This window comes from Bos taurus, chromosome 17, assembly GCF_002263795.3.
Source record: "Bos taurus isolate L1 Dominette 01449 registration number 42190680 breed Hereford chromosome 17, ARS-UCD2.0, whole genome shotgun sequence".
Lineage (NCBI taxonomy): Eukaryota > Metazoa > Chordata > Mammalia > Artiodactyla > Bovidae > Bos > Bos taurus.
Window position 1 is genome coordinate 70,972,000 of NC_037344.1, and position 19,447 is coordinate 70,991,446.

General features: G+C 42.2%; 2 protein-coding genes across 3 annotated transcripts in view; one reads left to right on the forward strand and one right to left on the reverse strand.

The window, feature by feature from the left end:
* The window catches only part of LOC789205 (immunoglobulin lambda-1 light chain-like), a 448,173-nt gene that overhangs the window by 282,405 nt on the left and 146,321 nt on the right, over positions 1-19,447 (forward strand).
* On the reverse strand, positions 7,562-18,873 carry ZNF280B (zinc finger protein 280B). The gene is given in 3 exon segments (NM_001077935.2): positions 7,562-12,204; positions 17,949-18,007; positions 18,746-18,873. A coding segment is annotated over 1 exon segment (1,638 nt). The 5' UTR covers positions 12,134-12,204; positions 17,949-18,007; positions 18,746-18,873; the 3' UTR covers positions 7,562-10,495.

Genomic DNA, 19,447 nt, shown 5'->3' on the forward strand with positions numbered 1-19,447 from the left:
GTCCCCTTCTCCTCCTGCCCTCAATCTTTCCCAGCATCAGGGTCTTTTCAAATGAGTCAACTCTTCGCAAGAGGTGGGCAAAGTATTGGAGTTTCAGCTTCAACATCAGTCCTTCCAATGAACACTCAGGACTGATCTCCTTTAGGATGGGCTGGTTGGAAGAAATAAAATGCTTCATTTTATTTAAAATTTTACAGTCTCAATGTTTTTAAGATATTAAATGTCTCAAAATTGGTACAGACATTCAAACCAATCCCAATCAAAAGACCAGAGGGTTGACAGAAATGACTAAATGATTTCAAAGTTACTTAGACACGTTATCAGGTGGCCAAAATATTGGAGTTTCAGCTTCAGCATCAGTCCTTCCAATGAACACTCAGGACTGATCTCCTTTAGGATGGACTGGTTGGATCTCCTTGCAGTCCAACGGACTCAAGAGTCTTCTCCAACACCACAGCTCAAAAGCATCAATTCCTTGGCGCTCAGCTTTCTTTATAGTCCAACTCTCACATCCATACACGACTACTGGAAAAATCCCAGGTTTGATTAGATGCACCTTTGTCAGCAAAGTAATGTCTCTACTTTTTAATATGCTGTCTAGGTTGGTCATGGCTTTTTTCTTCTGATGCTGAATCTGAAATTCCAATACTCTGGCCACCTGATGCAAAGAACTGACTCATTCGAAAAGACCCTGATGCTGGGAAAGATTGAAGGCAGGCAGAGAGGAGGATGACAGAGGATGAGAGCATCACCGACTCGACGGACATGAGTTTGAGTAAGCTCCAGGAGTTGGTGATGGACAGGGAGGCCTGGCGTGCTGCAGTCCATGGGGTCGCAAAGAGTCGGACACGACTGAGCAACTGAACTGAACTGAATGAGACAGGTAATGCACCTACAACAGCCCTAGTCATCCTGAAACTTCCTTGTGACATGCGGGCTTCTCACTGCAGTGGGTTCTCTTGCTGCAGAGCACAAGCTGTAGGGCACGCAGGCTTCAGTAGCTGTGGCTTTCGGGCTTAGTCGCTCGGCAGTATGTGGGATCTTCCTAGACCAGGGATCAAACCCATGTCTCCTGAATTGGCAGGCGGATTCTTAACCACCGGACCACCAGGGAAGTCCCAGGAACTCCTGGTGGTGCTAATGGTAAAGAATCTGCCTGCCAGTGCAGGAGATCCAGGTTCGATCCCAGGGTCAGGACGATCTCCTGGAGGAGGGCATGGCAATGCACTCCAGTATTCTTGCCTGGAGATTCCTCACGGACAGGAGAACCTGGTAGGCAAGGGTCCATAGGGTCAAGAAGAGTCAGACTCTACTGAAGCAACTTAGCACACACATGCACACACACAATCCCACTTAAGAAGGCTCTCTACTCCTGACCCAAACCCTCTCAAAAGTCCAGCTACTACCACTTTGGGAAGATAGGATTTCAACATGAATCTGGGGGGGACAAAAACTCTCAGACCATAGCGTGGATCCTCAGCCCCAGTCAAGTCTTCAAATGACTGGAGATCCATCTTAACATCCTAATTGTGACCGCAGAAGCTGAGTCAAAACCACTCAACTAAATTCCAAATTCCCGACTCTTGGAAACCATAAGATAATAAAAGTTCCTTGTTCAAACTGATAAGTTTGGGGTAGTATTTTATACATCAGTAGGTAACTTATACTAACTTATATTTGGAAGGGGAGCACTGCTGTAACAAATACCTAAAATATGAGTGGCTTTGAAACTGGGCAGTGGACAAAAGCTGGAAAGACTCTGAGGAGAGCATTAGTGCCTTAGTAAGTGTGATCACTCACACTCCCCTAGAGCCAGACATCCTGGAATGTGAAGTCAAGTGGGCCTTAGAAAGCATCACTACGAACAAGGCTAGTGGAAGTGATGGAATTCCAGTTGAGCTATTTCAAATCCTAAAAGATGATGCTGTGAAAGTGCTGCACTCAATATGCCAGCAAATTTGGAAAATTCTGCAGTGGCCACAGGACTGAAAAAGGTCAGTTTTCATTCCAATCCCAAAGAAAGGCAAGGCCAAAGAATGCTCAAACTAGTGCACAATTGCACTCATCTCACACACTAGTAATGTAATGCTGAAAATTCTCCAAGCCAGGCTTCGGGAATATGTGAACTGTGAACTTCCAGATGTTCCAGCTGGTTTTAGAAAAGGCAGAGGCCCAGACGACAAATTACCAACACCTGCTGGATAATCGAAAAAGCAAAAGAGTTCCAGAAAAACATCTATTTCTGCTTTATTGACTATGCCTAAGCCTTTGACTGTGTGGATCACAATAAACTGTGGGAAATGCTGAAGGAGATGGGAATACCAGACCACCTGACCTGCCTCTGAGAAACCTGTATGCAGGTCAGGAAGTGACAGTTAGAACTGGACATGGAACAACAGACTGGTTCCAAATAGGAAAAGGAGTACATCAAGGCTGTATACTGTCACCCTCCTTATTTAACTTCTATGCAGAGTACATCATGAGAAACGCTGGGCTGGAAGAAGCACAAGCTGGAATCAAGATTGCCAGGAGAAATATCAATAACCTCAGATATGCAGATGACACCACCCTTATGGCAGAAAGTGAAGAGGAACTAAAAAGCTTCTTGATGAAAGAGGAGAGTGAAAAAGTTGACTTAAAGCTCAACATTCAGAAAATGAAGATCATGGCATCTGGTCCCATCACTTCATGGCAAATAGATGGGGAAACAGTGGAAACAGTGTCAGACTTTATTTTTGGGGGTTCCAAAATCACTGCAGATGGTGACTGCAGCCATGAAATTAAAAGACGCTTACTCCTTGGAAGGAAAGTTATAACCAACCTAGACAGCATATTAAAAAGCAGAGACATTACTTTGCCAACAAAGGTCTGTCTAGTCAAGGCTATGGTTTGTCCAGTGGTCATGTATGGATGTAAGAGTTGGACTGTGAAGAAAGCTGAGCACTGAAGAATTGATGCTTTTGAACTGTGGTGTTGGAGAAGACTCTTGAGAGTCCCTTGGACTACAAGGAGATCCAACCAGTCCATCCTAAAGGAGATCAGTCCTGGGTGTTCATTGGAAGGACTGATGCTGAAGCTGAAACGCCAATACTTTGGCCACCTGATGTGAAGAGCTGACTCATTTGAAAAGTCCCTGATGCTGGGAAAGATTGAGGGCAGGAGGAAGAAGGGGACGACAGAGGATGAGATGGTTGGATAGCATCACCGACTCAATGGACATGGGTTTGGATGGACTCTGGAGTTGGTGATGGACAGGGAGGCCTGGCGTGCTGTGGTTCATGGGGTCACAAAGAGTCAGACACAACTGAGCAACTGAACTGAACTGAAGAAAAACAACAACAACAAAAAAAAAGGAAGTTTTTTAAAGGAAGTTACCAACATCTTATTGGAAAATTAAGAAAGGGTGTATGAAGTAGCAGAAAGTGTAGTAACCCTACACTTGCAATTTTTTCTTTTAAAGAATCAGAGAATTGTTTTTTGTTGCTGTTTTTAAAATTTATTATTTTTGGCTGTCGGTATTTGTTGCTTTGCTCGGGCTTTCTCTAGTTGCGTAAGTGGGGGCCACTCTTTGTTGAGGTGCTCGGGGTTCTCATTGCTCTGGCTTCTTTCTTGGAGAACGGGCTTGAGGTCCGCGGGCTTCAGTAGTTTCAGCTCTCAGGCTGCAGAGCTCGGGCTCAGTAGTTGTGGTACATGGGTTTAGTGGCTCCGAGCATGTGGGATCTTCCCAAACCACTGGTCAAACACGTGTCCCCTGCACTGGCAAGCGGATTCTCAATCAGGGGACCACCAGGAAAGTCCACTGTACCTGCAGTTTATGAAAAGCAGAAAATGTACCTAATGAGCTGGAAGGAGAAACTGTACCTAATTAATTGAGTTATCTAGCTAAGGAGATTTCCAGCCAAACAGCCAATAGTGCTGCCTGGTTTCTTCTTGCTGCCTATAGTAAAATATGAAGGGAAATTAAAAAAAAAAAAAAAAAAAGCTTTAAGCAAAAGACTATTGAAAAAGGAGACAGAACTTGCTGATTTGGAAATTTTCCAGTCTTTTAAGATGACAGAAGATGCTAAAATTAATGGCTCTCAAGCAAAGACCATATACAGGGCATTGAGGTAAGGTGGTCTAAATATAACATTGTACATCACCTATACGTCAGTTCTTAAAAAAAATTTTTTTTAAATAAAGGTGGTCTAAAGATGAGTGACTGTAAAATTTTTTGTTAAGACTCAGAAAGGTGGAAGGGGATGCTTCATGGCATTATCCAGTCAGGCCAATGCCCTCCAAAGAGTTTAGGGGTGTCACTCAGAGATCATTTAAGTCACACAATCGGACTTCTACCAAGTTTCAGGGTGTTATCCCTCAGCTATCTCAGCAGAAAACCAAGACAGAGTAGGCCTTATTATGAAGACATGTATGATTGTGGCTTTGGAGTTGGGTGCTTTGGCATGGACACCAGTAAGATTATCAGGAGACACACCAAGTTTCTAAGATAACACATTTAAGTTCAGCTTGTACAATAGTACAAAAATAGTACAGCAATAGTACAAAATAAGAGAGCTCTGGACTTCTACCTTCACCAAGCAGGAAGCAGGCTAGGCAGACTGTTTCAATGTAACCATATACTACCCACCTTTCATGCAATGGAATCATGTCAGTGGGCAGAATTAAAAATTCAGAGACTGAAGCCTAGGAAGTTTCCAGGCCTTAAATCCTAATCAAAGGACTGCCAACAAGAACCCGTGGGATTTCAGAACTGCTACTGTTGACTCCCATCTCCCCTCCCCTTTCTGGAACAGGAGTGTCTATGAAGGTTATCTATGCCTGACCCACCACTATATGTTGGCTGTGAAAGTGAGCAGATTAACTCTTTTGTTCACAGATCCTCAGGTCTAGAGGAACTACACTTGTTTAATTTGAACTGTTGTGTTGGAGAAGACTCAAGAGTCTCTTAGACTGCAAGGAGATCAAACCAGTCAATCCTAAAGTAAATCAGTCCTGCATATTCATTGGAAGGACTGATGCTGAACCTGAAGCTCCAATACTTTGGCTACCTGATGCGAAGAACTGACTCACTGGAAAAGACCCTGATGCAGGAAAGATTGAAGGCGGGAGGAGCAGGGGACGACAGAGGATGAGATAACCATCTGATGGTGATGGCATCACCAACTCAATGGACTTGAGTTTGAGCAAGCTCCTGGAGTTGATGATGGACAGGGAAGCCTGCAGCCTGGCGTGCTGCAGTCCATGGGGTCACAAAGAGTAGGACACAACTGAGTGACTGAACACTTGAGATACTGCACAACTGGACCCTGATCCATATCTGGACCTGACTTAGATGACAAGGTCCTGAACTTCAAGTTAATGCTATAATGGATAAAATCTTTGAAAGCATTGGCAGGAAAATGCATTTGGGACATAGAAGTATGTAAACAGTTTGTGGCTATGTGTGTCCACGTGACTTTAAATTATGTACACAAATCCTTTCCTTCAAGGGTGCACCTTATACTCCCCTTCACATGTGGGCTGGACTTCGTGGCTCACTTCTAATGTTAGAATATTGTAGAAATGAAAATGAAGTGTCTGAGACTAGGTCATAAAAGGCACTGCAGCCTTCTTGCTTATCCTTTGGATCACTCACTCTAGAAGCCAGCTTAGTCGAATCTTGAGAACACTCAGGTAGCCCAGTACAAGCCCAGGTGAAAGAACTGAGGCTTTCTCCCAACAGCCAACAAGGAAACTGGTTTCAATAGCTATGTGAGTAAGCCATCTTGGAAGGAAATCCACCAGCCCATGTCAAGACTTCAGATGATGGCAATCTCATGAAACCCTGGGCCAGAACACTCAGCTGAATTATACCTGGATTCCCAACTTTCAGCAGCATATGAGATAATATTGTTTTAAGCTGTTAGTTTGGGGTAATTTGTTATGCAGCAGTAGTTCATTAATGCACTGCCAACTTTGGGCGATGTCTTTATCCAGGGGTACCTGTCCATTTAGTCCAATTTTAGCCAGAATCTGCTAAGTCAAATACCCCACCCTTGATCTGACCACCCTCAGTATCAGCTCAAATTCCTTATCACTCACCTCAGTATCTTATCAGCCTTGCAAGGATCCTCAGTTGAGCCAGAACCCACCCTCACCCTTATGGTCCTCTGAGTAAGTTTCCACCCACTGACACCCACCCTGTTGCCTCCGTCTCCCAGTCTCTCTCTGCAACCTCATGGACCCACCCTGTTCCTTAGCTGTAAGTCCCAGCTGTGTCCCTGCTGGAGTAAGACTTAAGCTCAACCTCTCTCCCCGATTATAAGACCCCACTGTAGTACTCTTACCTTGAATAAAGTTTTTCTTACCACCTTTAATAGTGCTATGAATAATTTTTTAACATTTCCAAGTTCTGTTACTAGGAATTACTCTCAAAGGAATATTTTTATACCTTTACTTTTTATACTATATTAATTTTGGGGAACAGATTTCTAGAATTAAAACATTTCACGTTTTTACCATACAAACAGAAAATATCTTTTAAAATATATTTATGTATCTTAAAAAAAAAAACCCATGTAGTAATCTGAAAAGGTTGTGTATATAGACATGTCAGTGTATATACACACATACCCTTAGAGCTCCAAGGAAAATTGAATTCTCAGTAAACTATAAATTAAAACATTCAGCCTGCAAACAGTGAAATCTTTGGAATTAACTGGCCAAAAATCATAGTGAATGAAATTTTAATTAAAAAAATGTATACATAAAAATATTTGGGATTCGGACAAAACTGCTGTTTAAATAAAGGTAGGTCAAGTCCTAAACCCTTTATAAAAAAAAAAAGAAATACTCAGTATCATGTAATAACCTATAATGGAAAAGAACCTAAAAAAGAATAGATATGTATCTGCATAACTAAATCACTGATATACATCTGAAACACAACGCTGTAAATCAAATATATTTCCATAAAAACCTGTAAAGAAAGCTTTTAAAATACAAGGTTATTAAAAAAATCCTAAAGAAAGTAGAAGGTATATATGAATTGAAACAAAAATAGAAAACAACAAAAATAAAACTTGTTGGGATAATAAAACAAGAGCTGCTTCTTGGAAAAAGAAAATCAGAAACATTGATACAACTGTGGCAAATCTAATAAGGGGAAGAGGAAGTTAACTCCAATACTAGAAATGAGAAATGGAATGAGATTCTGAGAGGATAATATTCAACCCTGAGTGGAATTACTTTTGTTTCAGGAAAGGTCCAGTCAAGCAAAAACCTGGGGAAAGAAAGGGAGGAAGGAAGGAAAGAAAGAGGAAGAAAGATAGGGGAAGAAAGGAAAGGACAAAGAAAGAAAAGTAATGTCTCAACAGATGTTGTAAACTGTCCAATAAAACAATTCTCTTTAAATTCTAAAAACAGAAACAGAAATTTATTAAGCCATATACTCATTGCCTTTGATGGTACTAAAAACAAGAAAACCCATTAACACATCTGTTTAGAAGTCCTGGCCAACATAAGATTATTTTAAAAATCTAAAAATATGCCATGTTATTTGTAAAAAGACAGACAGCAGAAATAATTTTTAAAAAACATTTTATTTCTATAAATACTAATTTTACTTACAATTTTTTGGCAACATTAATAAAATAATAAATTTTATCTGAAAGAACAAGCAAAATAGACAAGGAAATTCACAAAGGGCAATAACAAAATAGTAATCTTGACAGATATTCAATATATTTGTAAACAAAACAAAGTGACATTGCCTTAAAAAAATATAGAGGTATCAATAGAAAAACAGAGAAAGCTCCTCAAAGAACTCAACTCACTATTAACTATCTTTTATTTGCAGGCACAGAAACTGACTCAAGTTAATTCTAAGATGCAAAGCCCTGATGTTATTATCTCTTCTGTTTTTTGTGTGTGAAAATCTAGGAAATTTAGGCTGGAGAGGGAAGAAGAGGGTAGAGACATAAAGTGCCTTTAAGGAGGAGGAGGAAAGGGAGGGGGTTGGAGATTTCATTGTGTGATTTTAACAACATTGGTGAAGATCAAACAAGGGAGGTAGCAAGCCATGCAGGCCTAGGGGAAGAGCATTTCCAGAACAGCAGTTGCAAAGTCTTTGGATGGGGAAGAAATGGAATTTGCTTGAGGAAAAGCAAGGCCAGTGTTGTCAACAGTGCACCAGTGGGGAAAATAGTGGAGTAGAACGACAGAGAACGGAGAGAGGAGGTAGTCAGGGACCATATCACTGGAACCTTTTTAGTTGGCAATAAATACAACTCGTACTCCTTAGGAGCATATTCAGAGCAAACAACAGTAACAGTGTCGATAATACTAAGCAACAGTAAAAACACCTAACTAAAACATTTCACATTTTTACTATAGAAATAGAATAAAGGAGATAAGTATGCAACAGTCTGCACATTTATTTATACACAGACGTTTTCACCTGAGACCAGAACACACACACACACACTCTTTCTACACCTAAAGAAAGTGGTTTAAGCTGACACTTAGCAAAGTGCTTTGGCCCAAGCAAACTAACTGGAAAGGCCTAGTAAAATATTCAAAGTGCAAATCAATCAAGCACTGAGTAAATAAGTACAATAGAATTTATACTCTAAATTACCTAAAATGCAGACAATATGCTCACTACAGCTTGGTCATTTGTATCCTTCCTCTCCAGCTCTGAGAGGGACACTAACCCCTTGGTGATTATCACTTTCCAGCATTTTGTGAAAGCTTAGAGAATTTAAATAAATTGAGGAGGGGAAAAAAAAAAGTGGGGAGAGATAAAGAGGATGAGAAAGGAAGAGGAAAAGGAGAGATTTCTCCTGGCATAGGTCTATAGCCAGGATCCCAGGTTCCTTGAATGGTGCACAGAGATTGCTAGGTATCTGTGCCAGAAGTGGAGAAGGGATGGCATTAAAACATGCCTAAGGAGACTCAACTCCAGGAACCCACAGAGGCAGCCAAGTGTGCTGGTGTTCAGGAACCAATACTTGGAGGGTACCCCGCAGGTCTGTTAAAGAGCCCTTGGAGACTGCAAGAAAAAAGGTCTCCACAACTATAATCACAGATTAGATAGTTGGATAGATTAGAGGAAGGATAATAACCCTATGACCTGATAATTACTGAAATAAACGAGACAATTCCTGCACATCAGACTGTGTCAAGTAAGACCGAAACTCAGTATTAGTTTGATAACATAGGAAATTACACACACAAAGAATTAACTGTTAACTGTAATACATTCATGTCCAAGGCAAGATAAGATACAAAACTGAAAACTTCACATGTTCAACTAGGGTAAGACACATGTAACTGGAAAAAGTAAGGAAAAGTTCTATAAAGGGTTTAATCACCCTGGACCCTTTTTATCCACTACATTTACTATTCTCGGACAACTCCATCGTAGCTTAAGGGTAAGAGAACAAAATTTAGCCCAATTCATAAACTGAACAGATTCCCTGTGTTTGATCCTTTTCAGTTAAAACTATGGGTCCAGTACAGATCAAACTGGATGTCAAGGCTTTTTTCCTTGGGAATCTTAACTTGCTTTACTACTGTGACTGAGACAGATATGGCTACCTCACTCTGACTAAAGGCCAGCCAAATGGGAAAGGGGATGGAATGAATCAAATTCCCCTTTTGATCACTCAACAGGAGGTCCACAAGCACCAGGCTTCATTCTATTAACTATCTCTGCTTCTCCAACTGCAGTCAATGATACACAGGGGCCTGCTTGATGCTTACAGGGGCCCCTAACCAAACACAGGCATTTTAATGGTTGGCTTCCTTAGCTGTCCCTGGGCTAGGTAAAGACACTCTGAGACAGTGTTCCTTCAGCCTTGGCTCCATGCCTGGAGTGAATGTGTGCCTCTTACTCAACTGGGACAAGAAGCCACAGCTCTCCGCTGACTACCCTGTGTCTGGTCCAAACTCACATCACAGCTTCTCCATCAACTTCTCCACACCAGGCTTTTGGAGCCAGGTTATCTTAGATCAGCACAACAGAGGCACTTCGGAGAGTTCAGCAGCACATGGGACCATACCATAACAAAGCCATTCCAATCTGGCTATATAGTTAATACTGAGATCTTCAAGGCATGAAAACAGTTGAAAATTACGTTGCTAAAACACTCTACAGATTATATATATAGTAGAGCTTTGGAACTTACAAATAACATGAAATACCAAAATAAATAGGTTGTTACTTTTCCTCTCTCATTCTCTCTCTCACACATGTACACACACGCACACACACATACTTTTTACGTGTTAAGACAATTATATGAAAAACAGGTAATATCATTTTTAAAAACATCTCAACATTCAGATCAAACAAAATTGTACTTCATGAATTAAAAAAAAACACACACACAAATTACCCATTGGTTTCACTATATTTGATACTATTGAATAATGCTATAATTTGCATTTATTATTTTTAATGGGGTTTTTAACTTTGACTGAAATACTTGCTTCAGACTTACTGAAAGTAGAATTAACAGGGTTTTTTTGAACTCCTACTTTTAGATTTGGGGGGTGATGGTTCAGAATCAGATATGTTCACAGTAATGGATGCTACTTCCACCAATCCTGGTTGAAGAGGTTCCAGTGATACCTGAATAACAACTTTTGTTTCAGGAGGTAATCCTTCTAGCTGCTTAGGCTTCTTAAACATTTGATGACACTGGGTCTTGTGCTCCATTTTCTCTTTGAAAGTTAAAAACTGTAGCCGACATTTGGAACACTGGTGAAAACTCTTTTCCCAGTGCCCTCTATAATGACACATGTATGGTGTTGCAGTTTTAAAAATTTTGAGACAAAAGGGGCAAAGTAAATTCTTAGTGTTACCATGGTATGCTCTGAAATGTGCATCCACATCTGCAAAGACTGATGATCTGTAACTGCAAACCTGGCATACATAGGGCATTTCACCAGGCTTATGATTGTCTTTCATGTGCTGTAAGAGAACCTGATCTGTCTCAAAGGACAATTCACAGATTTTACAGACTGTGGAGGGCTCCTGGGAAGTGTGGACACTTTCAATGTGACACTGCAGCTGGAATGGGGTGGGAAACTGGCGGTGGCAGTGCTGGCAGGTGGTGTGGTTTTTCCAGCTGTCACCTCTCTGCCTCTCAAGTTCCAAATGGTGCTTCATGTGATTCATAAACTTGAGATTTTTTAGAACTTTCAAGCAGCTGAGGCATTTAAAGGCTGTGTGAGTCTTCGGTTCTGGCTGCCCATCTCCTATATGCTGTCCATAGTAGAAGTCACGAAGTAACACTATCAGATTGCCTTCTGTGGGATCAACAATCTTTTTTTGACTTGCTAAACTTGGAAAGTCACTTTTTGTCAGTCCATTTTCCCCTAAAGGACTTACAGGCTTGCAATGAACATTGTCCTTTGCAAAAGCTGTTGGACAAGGTTCTCCATTCTGAACATGGCTTAATGAGGTATGAACACTGTCTGGTTTGCTTTGCTGAGTAGTCAAAAAATTTTGCTGAAAAATACCTGAAGGGGACAAAGCTAAAGAATGTTCCCCTATAATTCCATCACTGAGTTTAGGCCTTTTGGGATTTGTGCTATTTGTTTCAGAAGTGGAAAGTCGCTTTGATACACGAGGACTTTTATTCATATCTCCTGCAGAAACTGTTGTTTCTACTGGATGCTGCAATGAACTTGTGAAGGTAATCAAAGGAGAACATAACTCTGAAAAGCTATTAGGCACTATTTGTGGTGAAATATTTTTATAATCAGGTTTAGACAAAGGCTCAATAATAATAGGACTATCTGTTGATCTTGATTCAGAGTCAGAAACTGGCAAGACAATCTTTGCTTCGGATGTACGAGTCACATGACTAACAGGCTGTAATTTGTGAGCATTATCTTTCCTGAAGTGACCATACCTTTTTCTCCTTGAACATGAACCTGGGGTAACTCTGTTCAATATGTTTGAAACGACTGGTTTTGAATTTGAGGTCATTCCAACAAAGATCAGATCAGCATCTTCATTTACATGTTCCACTCCAACAAAGATCAGTTCAGCATCTTCATCATCTACTTGTTTGGTTTCTCCTACGCTTTTCTGTGGTTCTGGCTCTTGGTCTTCTTCACATAACATACATGGTGGTTCCATATTTTAAATACTTTTTTATTTTTGAAGGATGTGGCCACAAGTCCCAGTGCTTCCTTTATATAAACTGCCACCTAAGTAAAAACATACTACATATTAGTTAAGTACAGAAAAATGCACTATTTAATTATCTCCAAAACTCTAGGGTAGTTATAAACACCCTTATCTTACAGATAAAGACACTGAGTGTCAAAGAGACTAAATGACAGCTGAAAAACCTATGACTACAAGTCTTCATGACTCGAGAATCATAGCTTTGTCCCATGTTGATTTTAATCTCTTCTATTTAAAAAAAGAAAGGGAAAAAAAAAACCCAACAACACTGATCATTAGGTGAAATCACATGTAAAGGATGAGTATTTAAAAGAATCAGCTATTCAATGGCATCTTGTTTTGTAGTAAAATTGGAAGAAAACATATCTTAAATGCACATTACAACTGATTCACACAGACTAATTTCATAAATGTTAATACAGAAAATAGGTAGCAAATTCAAAGTATAAAGTATCTATACATAGTCAACAAACAGCATAATTCAATGTCAAGCAGTTAACACAGGCCTAGCAAATTGAGAATGAATTCTCTTGATAATCTCACCCCAATTCCACACTGATATATCCTAAATTTCTCCCTCTAATCCTGACTAAACTTAAATCCAACAATGCTTCATCCTTCACTCCACATGTTTCTTCCCCACATAGCAGGCAGTGATGCCAGTATTTCTCTAATACCAATATCAGACAGAGACATCACACACACACACACACAACCGATATCCCTTATGAATATAGAGGCAAGCTGCTGCTGCTAAGTCACTTCAGTCGTGTCCAACTCTGTGTGACCCCATAGACGGCAGCCAACCAGGCCCCCCCCCCACCTCCCCGCCGTCCCTGGGATTCTCCAGGCAAGAACACTGGAGTGAGTTGCCATTTCCTTCTCCAATGCATGAAAGTGAAAAGTGAAAGGGAAGTCACTCAGTCGTGTCCGACTCTTCGAGACCCCATGAACTGCAGCCCACCGGCTCCTCTGTCCATGGGATTTTCCAGGCAATAGTACTGGAATGGGGTGCCATTGCCTTCTCTGATAAAGGCAAGAGTCCTCAACAAAATACTGGCAAACAAAATCTAACAATATATAAAAAAGATTATATACTATGATCACGTGGGATTTATGGAGGTATGCAAAGTTGGTTCATTATATGAAAGTCAATCAACATTATGCCATTTTAATAGAATAAGGACAAAAAACACATCTGCCTGAAGAAAAAGAATTTCCCTGAATCTAGCACCTTTTCATAATAGGGGTTAAAAAAACACTTAATAACTAAGAATAGAAGAGAACTTTCTCAATCAAAGGGTACCTGTAAAAGACCCACAGCTAACATCATACTTAATAACGAAAAACTGAAAGCTTTCCCTCTGCTGCTAAGTCACTTCAGTCATGTCCGACTCTTCGCGACCCCATAGACAGCAGCCCACCAGGCTCCCCCGTCCCTGGGATTCTCCAGGCAAGAACACTGGAGTGGGTTGCCATTTCCTTCTCCAGTGCATGAAAGCGAAAAGTGAAAGTGAAGTCGCTCAGTCGTGTCTGACTCTTAGCGACCCCATGGACTGAAGCCTACCAGGCTCCCCTATCCATGGGATTTTCCAGCCAAGAGTACTGGAGTGGGGTGCCATTGCATTCTCCGATAGCACAAGGAGCTATATTCATATCTTGTGATAAAGAATAATGGAAAAGGATATAAAAAAATTGTGCGTGCATGTGTGTGTGTGTATACACATGAAGGAAAGGAAAGGTAAAGGGAAGGAAAGGAAAGGACAACTCTTGGCAAGCACGTACAGAAACTGGATCCTAACTGCTACAGCAAACAGTATAAAGGCTCCTCGAAAAATTAAAAACAGAACTACCACATGATTCAGCAATTCCACTTCTGGACATAAATTCAAAAGAAGTTAACATGGGGTCTTGAGATATTTGCACAGCCATGCTCACAGCAGCACTAATCACAACAACTAAGAGGTGGAAGCATCTAAATGTCCATCAAATATGATATATACATACAATGAAACATTATTTGGCCATATAAAAGAAATTCTGCCACATGCTACAACATGCATGATCCTTTAAGACATCAAGCTAAATGAAATAAGCCAGTCATAAAAAGACAAATACTGTATGTTTCCACTTATATGAAATATCTAACACAGTCAAGCAATAGAAAGGAAACAAAGGAGAACGATGGATTCCAGGGTCTAGGGAAACAGGGAAGAAAAGAGGAGTTGTTGTTTAACAGGACAGGTGATGGGTATAGAGTTTCAATTTTGTAAGATGAAAAGGTGTAGAGATCTGTTTCATAACAGTGTGATAAGGAATTCCCTGGTAGTTCAGAGGTTAGGACTGCACGATTTCCTATCAGGGGCCTGGGTATGATCCTCAACCAGGGAACTATCATGCAGGCTGCATAGCACAGCTAGAACAATGACAACAGCAACAAAATAACACTGTGACTATGTATGTGTGTGTGTGTTAGTTGCTCAGTCGTGTCCACCTCTTTGCGTCCCCATGGAGTGTAGCCCACTAGGCTCCTTTGTCCATGGGATTCTCCAGGCATTGGAGTGGGTTGCCATTTCCTTCTTCAAAAAGGCTAATGAAAGCGTGTGAAATATTTAGCATGTAAAAATGGTTAAAATGGTAAAATTTAAGTTACATGTTTTTTACAACAATAAAAGAAAAAAAAAATTTAAAAACCAGGAAAAGAATTTGAATAGACATTTCACCAAAGATGATATACAACTGGCCAACTATCACAAAAAATACTGCTTAACATCATTCAGTCAGTTCAGTTCAATTGCTCAGTTGTGTCCGACTCTTTGCGACCCCATGAATCGCAGCACGCCAGGCCTCCCTGTCCATCATCAACTCCCAGAGTTCACCCAGACTCGTGTCCATAGAGTCAGTGATGCCATCCAGCCATCTCATCCTGTCATCCCCTTCTCCTCCTGCCCATCATTAGGAAAATGTAAATCAGTCTCAGTATCAAAAAGAGGAATAATAACAAGTGCTGCAGAGGATGTGGAGAAAAGGAATCTTCATATATTGTTGATGTAATTGCTGTAAAATGGAACAACCACTTTGGAAAAGTGGTTTGTCAGTACCTCTAAAATTAAATATAGAGTAGCCATAAACATGAACGTGAAGTCGCCCAGTCGTGTTCGACTCTTTGCGACCCCATGGACTGTAGCCTACCAGGCTCCTCTGTCCATGGGATTTTCCAGACAACAGTACTGGAGTGGATTGCCATTTCCTTCTCCAAGGGATCTTTCCAACCCAGGGATTGAACCCGGGTCTCTCGAGTTGTAGACAGACACTTTACCGTCTGAGCCACCAGGGAAGTAGAGTAGCCATATGATCCAGCAATTTCACTCTTTTGTATATATCCATAAAAACTGAAAATGTTAAATCCATGCAAAAAACAATGTTCACAGCAACATTACTCACAATAGCCACAAAGAGTACACCATCCAAATATTATCCATTAATTGATGAATGGATAAATAAACTGGTATATGCTCACAATGGACTACATGTAAGCCATATACCATATTCATATACCATATTCAGCCATAAAAAAACATGCACTGCTATACATCCATGAAATGGATGAATCTTGAAAATACATGAACTATGGGACTTCCCTGGAGATCCAGTGTTTAAGACTCTGCACAGGTTCCATCCCTGGGCTGGGAACTAAGATCCCACATGCCACATAGCTAAATAAATAAATATTTTAAAAGAAAATATGATATCTGAATAAAGCCAGACACAAAGGTCACACATTGTATGCGGGAGAACTGTAGGTAGAAGAGAAGCAGGAAGAGAAGCATTCTGTAATCCAAATGAAAAATTTTTTTCGGGGAGGAGGAAATGAACTACTCTGATAAAGGCTGCCAATAAATTAAATAAAATAAAAACTAAAAATTCACCACTGAGTTAAACATTTGGAATTCACTGATGACCTTGACAAGAGTAGACTTAAAGGAAAATGAGAGAATTGGAGATATAAAATTCTACAAACAATTCTGTAGAAGTCTATAAAAAGCAAATATGCAATAAAATAAGCAGAAGCAGGATGTGTCACCAAAAGACGGATTTTTAACGAGAGGTGACATTATAGTCAGTCTGTTTGCTGATGGGAACCATCCAGAGAAACAGAAAACTTAATCCAGGACAAAGAAGAGACTTGCTAGAATATCACTGAATAAACAAGAATTAAGTAGATCTAGCACACAAGAAGTGTACACAAGCCAAATAATTTGCTCACAGTAACAGTACTGAGATCATATGAAGAAAGGTTGGCATGCTGGATTATTGGGTATGGTAGCCAGCCTTCAAGATGACCCCAAGTGAATCACACCTCCTGATATTCCCACCCCTGTGTAGTTCTCTCTCAAACTATCACAGGGTTGACCTGTGAGACTAAGCAAATACAGAAGTGAAGATGTGTAACTTCTGAAACAGACTCTGCACTTTATCTTGGGTGCAAGTTCTTTGCTGAATCACTCATTCTGGGAAAAGACAGCAGCCTCCACACGAGCAGCCCCTTGGAGAGGCCCACAGAGGGAGGAACTGAGGCCTCATGAGTACAGCCAAGTGACAGAGCTTAGATTCAACAAGCCAAGTCTTCAGAGGTTGCCAAACCAGATAAAAGCTTGACTACAACCTCAGGAGAGACCCTGAGGCTAAACTACCCAACTGGATTCTAGACCAAGAGATAACAAATGTTAAGTTCTTTCAAACTATTCAATTTTGAGATAATATGTACAACACAAACATTTCGAGTTATAATATCATTCACATCATACTTACACACAGAACAGTTCTCCTATAAATATGGCAAAAATTAAAAAACACAAAACAAACCAAAACACCTAAAAACAGGAGTTGCCTGGCAGTCCAGTGGTTAGGACTCAGCCCTCTCACTGCCAAGATCCTGTGTGCGATCCCTGGTTGGGGAACTAATATCCTATGAAGCCACATCGTGTGACCAAAACAAAACATGGCAACATTGATATGCTGTGAAGTTCAAAGCTGTACCAGCAATAGATAACTATACAACAGAGCTGTAGGCACAAGTTGCTGGGCATAGAGCTACCTATGATCTTGTTTACTGGCATGAAATGAACTGAGATGGTCCCTTGCCCCCATCCTGTGGAGTTCAATTATTTAATGAAATAAAGCCCTTAAGGGTACAGAAATGAGCAAGTAATCCCATGTAAACATGTTAAATCACAACATATTTTCTCTGAATGAACCACTTTATTCATTTATTCATTTGGCCATGCTGCTTGGCTTGTGGGATCCCAGTTCCCTGACCAGAGTTTGAACCCAGACCACTGCAGTGAAAGCCCACAATCCTAACCACCAGGCCACCAGGGAACTCCCACACCTTCATTACTTTGATTTGGTAGCTAAAACCTTAGGATATGTGCACTGCCTCATTTTAGCCTCACCAAGTGGTAGGAGTCAGCTCTACACAGCTTAAAACCCATGGTGCTCTTACGTTTTTTCTTTCAAGACCGCAGGAGAAAGCAAGCCACCAGCCTCCCTGCCTGTTTTTAAGGCTGCAACTCAGAGAGCTTCAGAGTGACCTGAAACCATGATTGCCCTGAAGTCACCACCCACAATCAGGGTCAGCTAATCCCCAATCAGGAGAACTCTCTCTCAACAGCAACGTGTCAGCCCATGAATGAAAGGAGAAAAACGGAAGGCAAGAAAGACGCAACTTTGTTCCTTATTGTAAAGATGTCCGTCACCTTACCTCAGGGGCACACTGAAAATCGAGCGCTTGAGACTTCCCAGGCAGGAGAAGGTCACATCCTGGGGGCGGGCAGAGGGAAAGGTCAGGGTGAGTCACGTGTTCCAGGAATGTTCTATCCCCCAGGCCCTACCTGGTCCTACCCTACGGATGCTGACCAGGCGTCTCACACTCAACCAGCGCAAGTGATTGAACTCCTCTTCCCTGAGCTTCTTCCTCCCACCTCCCTTCTCTCAGTAACAAACAAATACCTGCCAACTTCCCGAACCAAAGGCCTGAATCTCGGGCCCCCAGGGACAGGGGCAGCCCTGGAGTCCGAGGAGAGGCAGAGGAAACAGGAAAACGACCAAGGCGCCGCGGCAGTGAGGAGGCCACTAGATCGATTTTTTTTTTTTTTTTTTTTTTTAATTGCTGCGCCCGCCTGACTGTGCCTGGGTCCAGAACCGGGTCGGGCCCGAGTCACAAACCCGCCGTGAAGATTTGTGTGTGTGTGTTTAAATATATTAGGTTCCACAGGAGACCCGGGCGGGGGCCGGGGGCCTGACAGGCCCTTCCCCGAGCTGGCTCGTCCCACCCCCGGGGAAGGAAGGCTGCCGGAGAGCAGCGCCCGCCCAGACTAGAGAGGGGAGAGGGCGAAAGGGGCCTCGCGGACTGTGGGCCCGGCCGCACGCTCCCTCCTGAGGGCCCGCGGGCCCTCACAGGCCGCCCCGCCGAGCAAGGCCCCGCGCGCGTGGGGACCCGAGAAACCCTCCCCTCGGCCCTCAGACTCTGCTTCGGCCGCACCACGCCCCAGTCCTTACCGGTCCCCGTTGGCGGCGGTGCCAGAACTGCCGGCAGCTCACCGGGCCCTAGGCGGTCCCCGGGTTAAGCCCGTGGGGACGACGCCTCCTCAGGCCTGGGGCGCCGCCGCAGCTGCCCCTACAGGCGCGCCCGCTGCCACCGATGATTGGCTGCCAGGTGTCGGCGCCTGCAATCTGATTGGCCGCGAGACCGAGTTGGGCGCATGCGCGCGCTGTGGCACCTCTGGCGGCAACCGCTGGGGGCGCGGTCAGGCTGAACCTGAATCCCAAGAGTCTTGGGTTTGTCAAGATTGCGCAGCTCACCGAAGAAAATAAAAAACAGATTGCACAGTCGCCAGGGCACAGGGCTGAGAGCGGCATCCGAGTCTACCAGGGGAGTCCAGTGATGGTGTCCAGCATTCACAGCCCTCAGGGGTGACCTGCCCCTTGCTTAAGGAACTTGACCGTACACCTGGGTCTTGAAGCCCCTCCTCTTGGAATTCCATTTGGATCAATGCAGGGCAGCCTGCCCCTGTTTTTGCACAGCCTATAGTGAGCTGAGAATGAGCTTTACTTCTTTTTTCAATTTTAGAGCCTTACACTTTTTAATGGCTGAGGAAAACCGAAAAGAATATTATTTTCTGACGTGAAAATTGTGTGAAATTCAATTTTCAGAGTCCTTAAAGTTGGAACAGGGACTTGCCAATTCCTTTGGTGATTGTC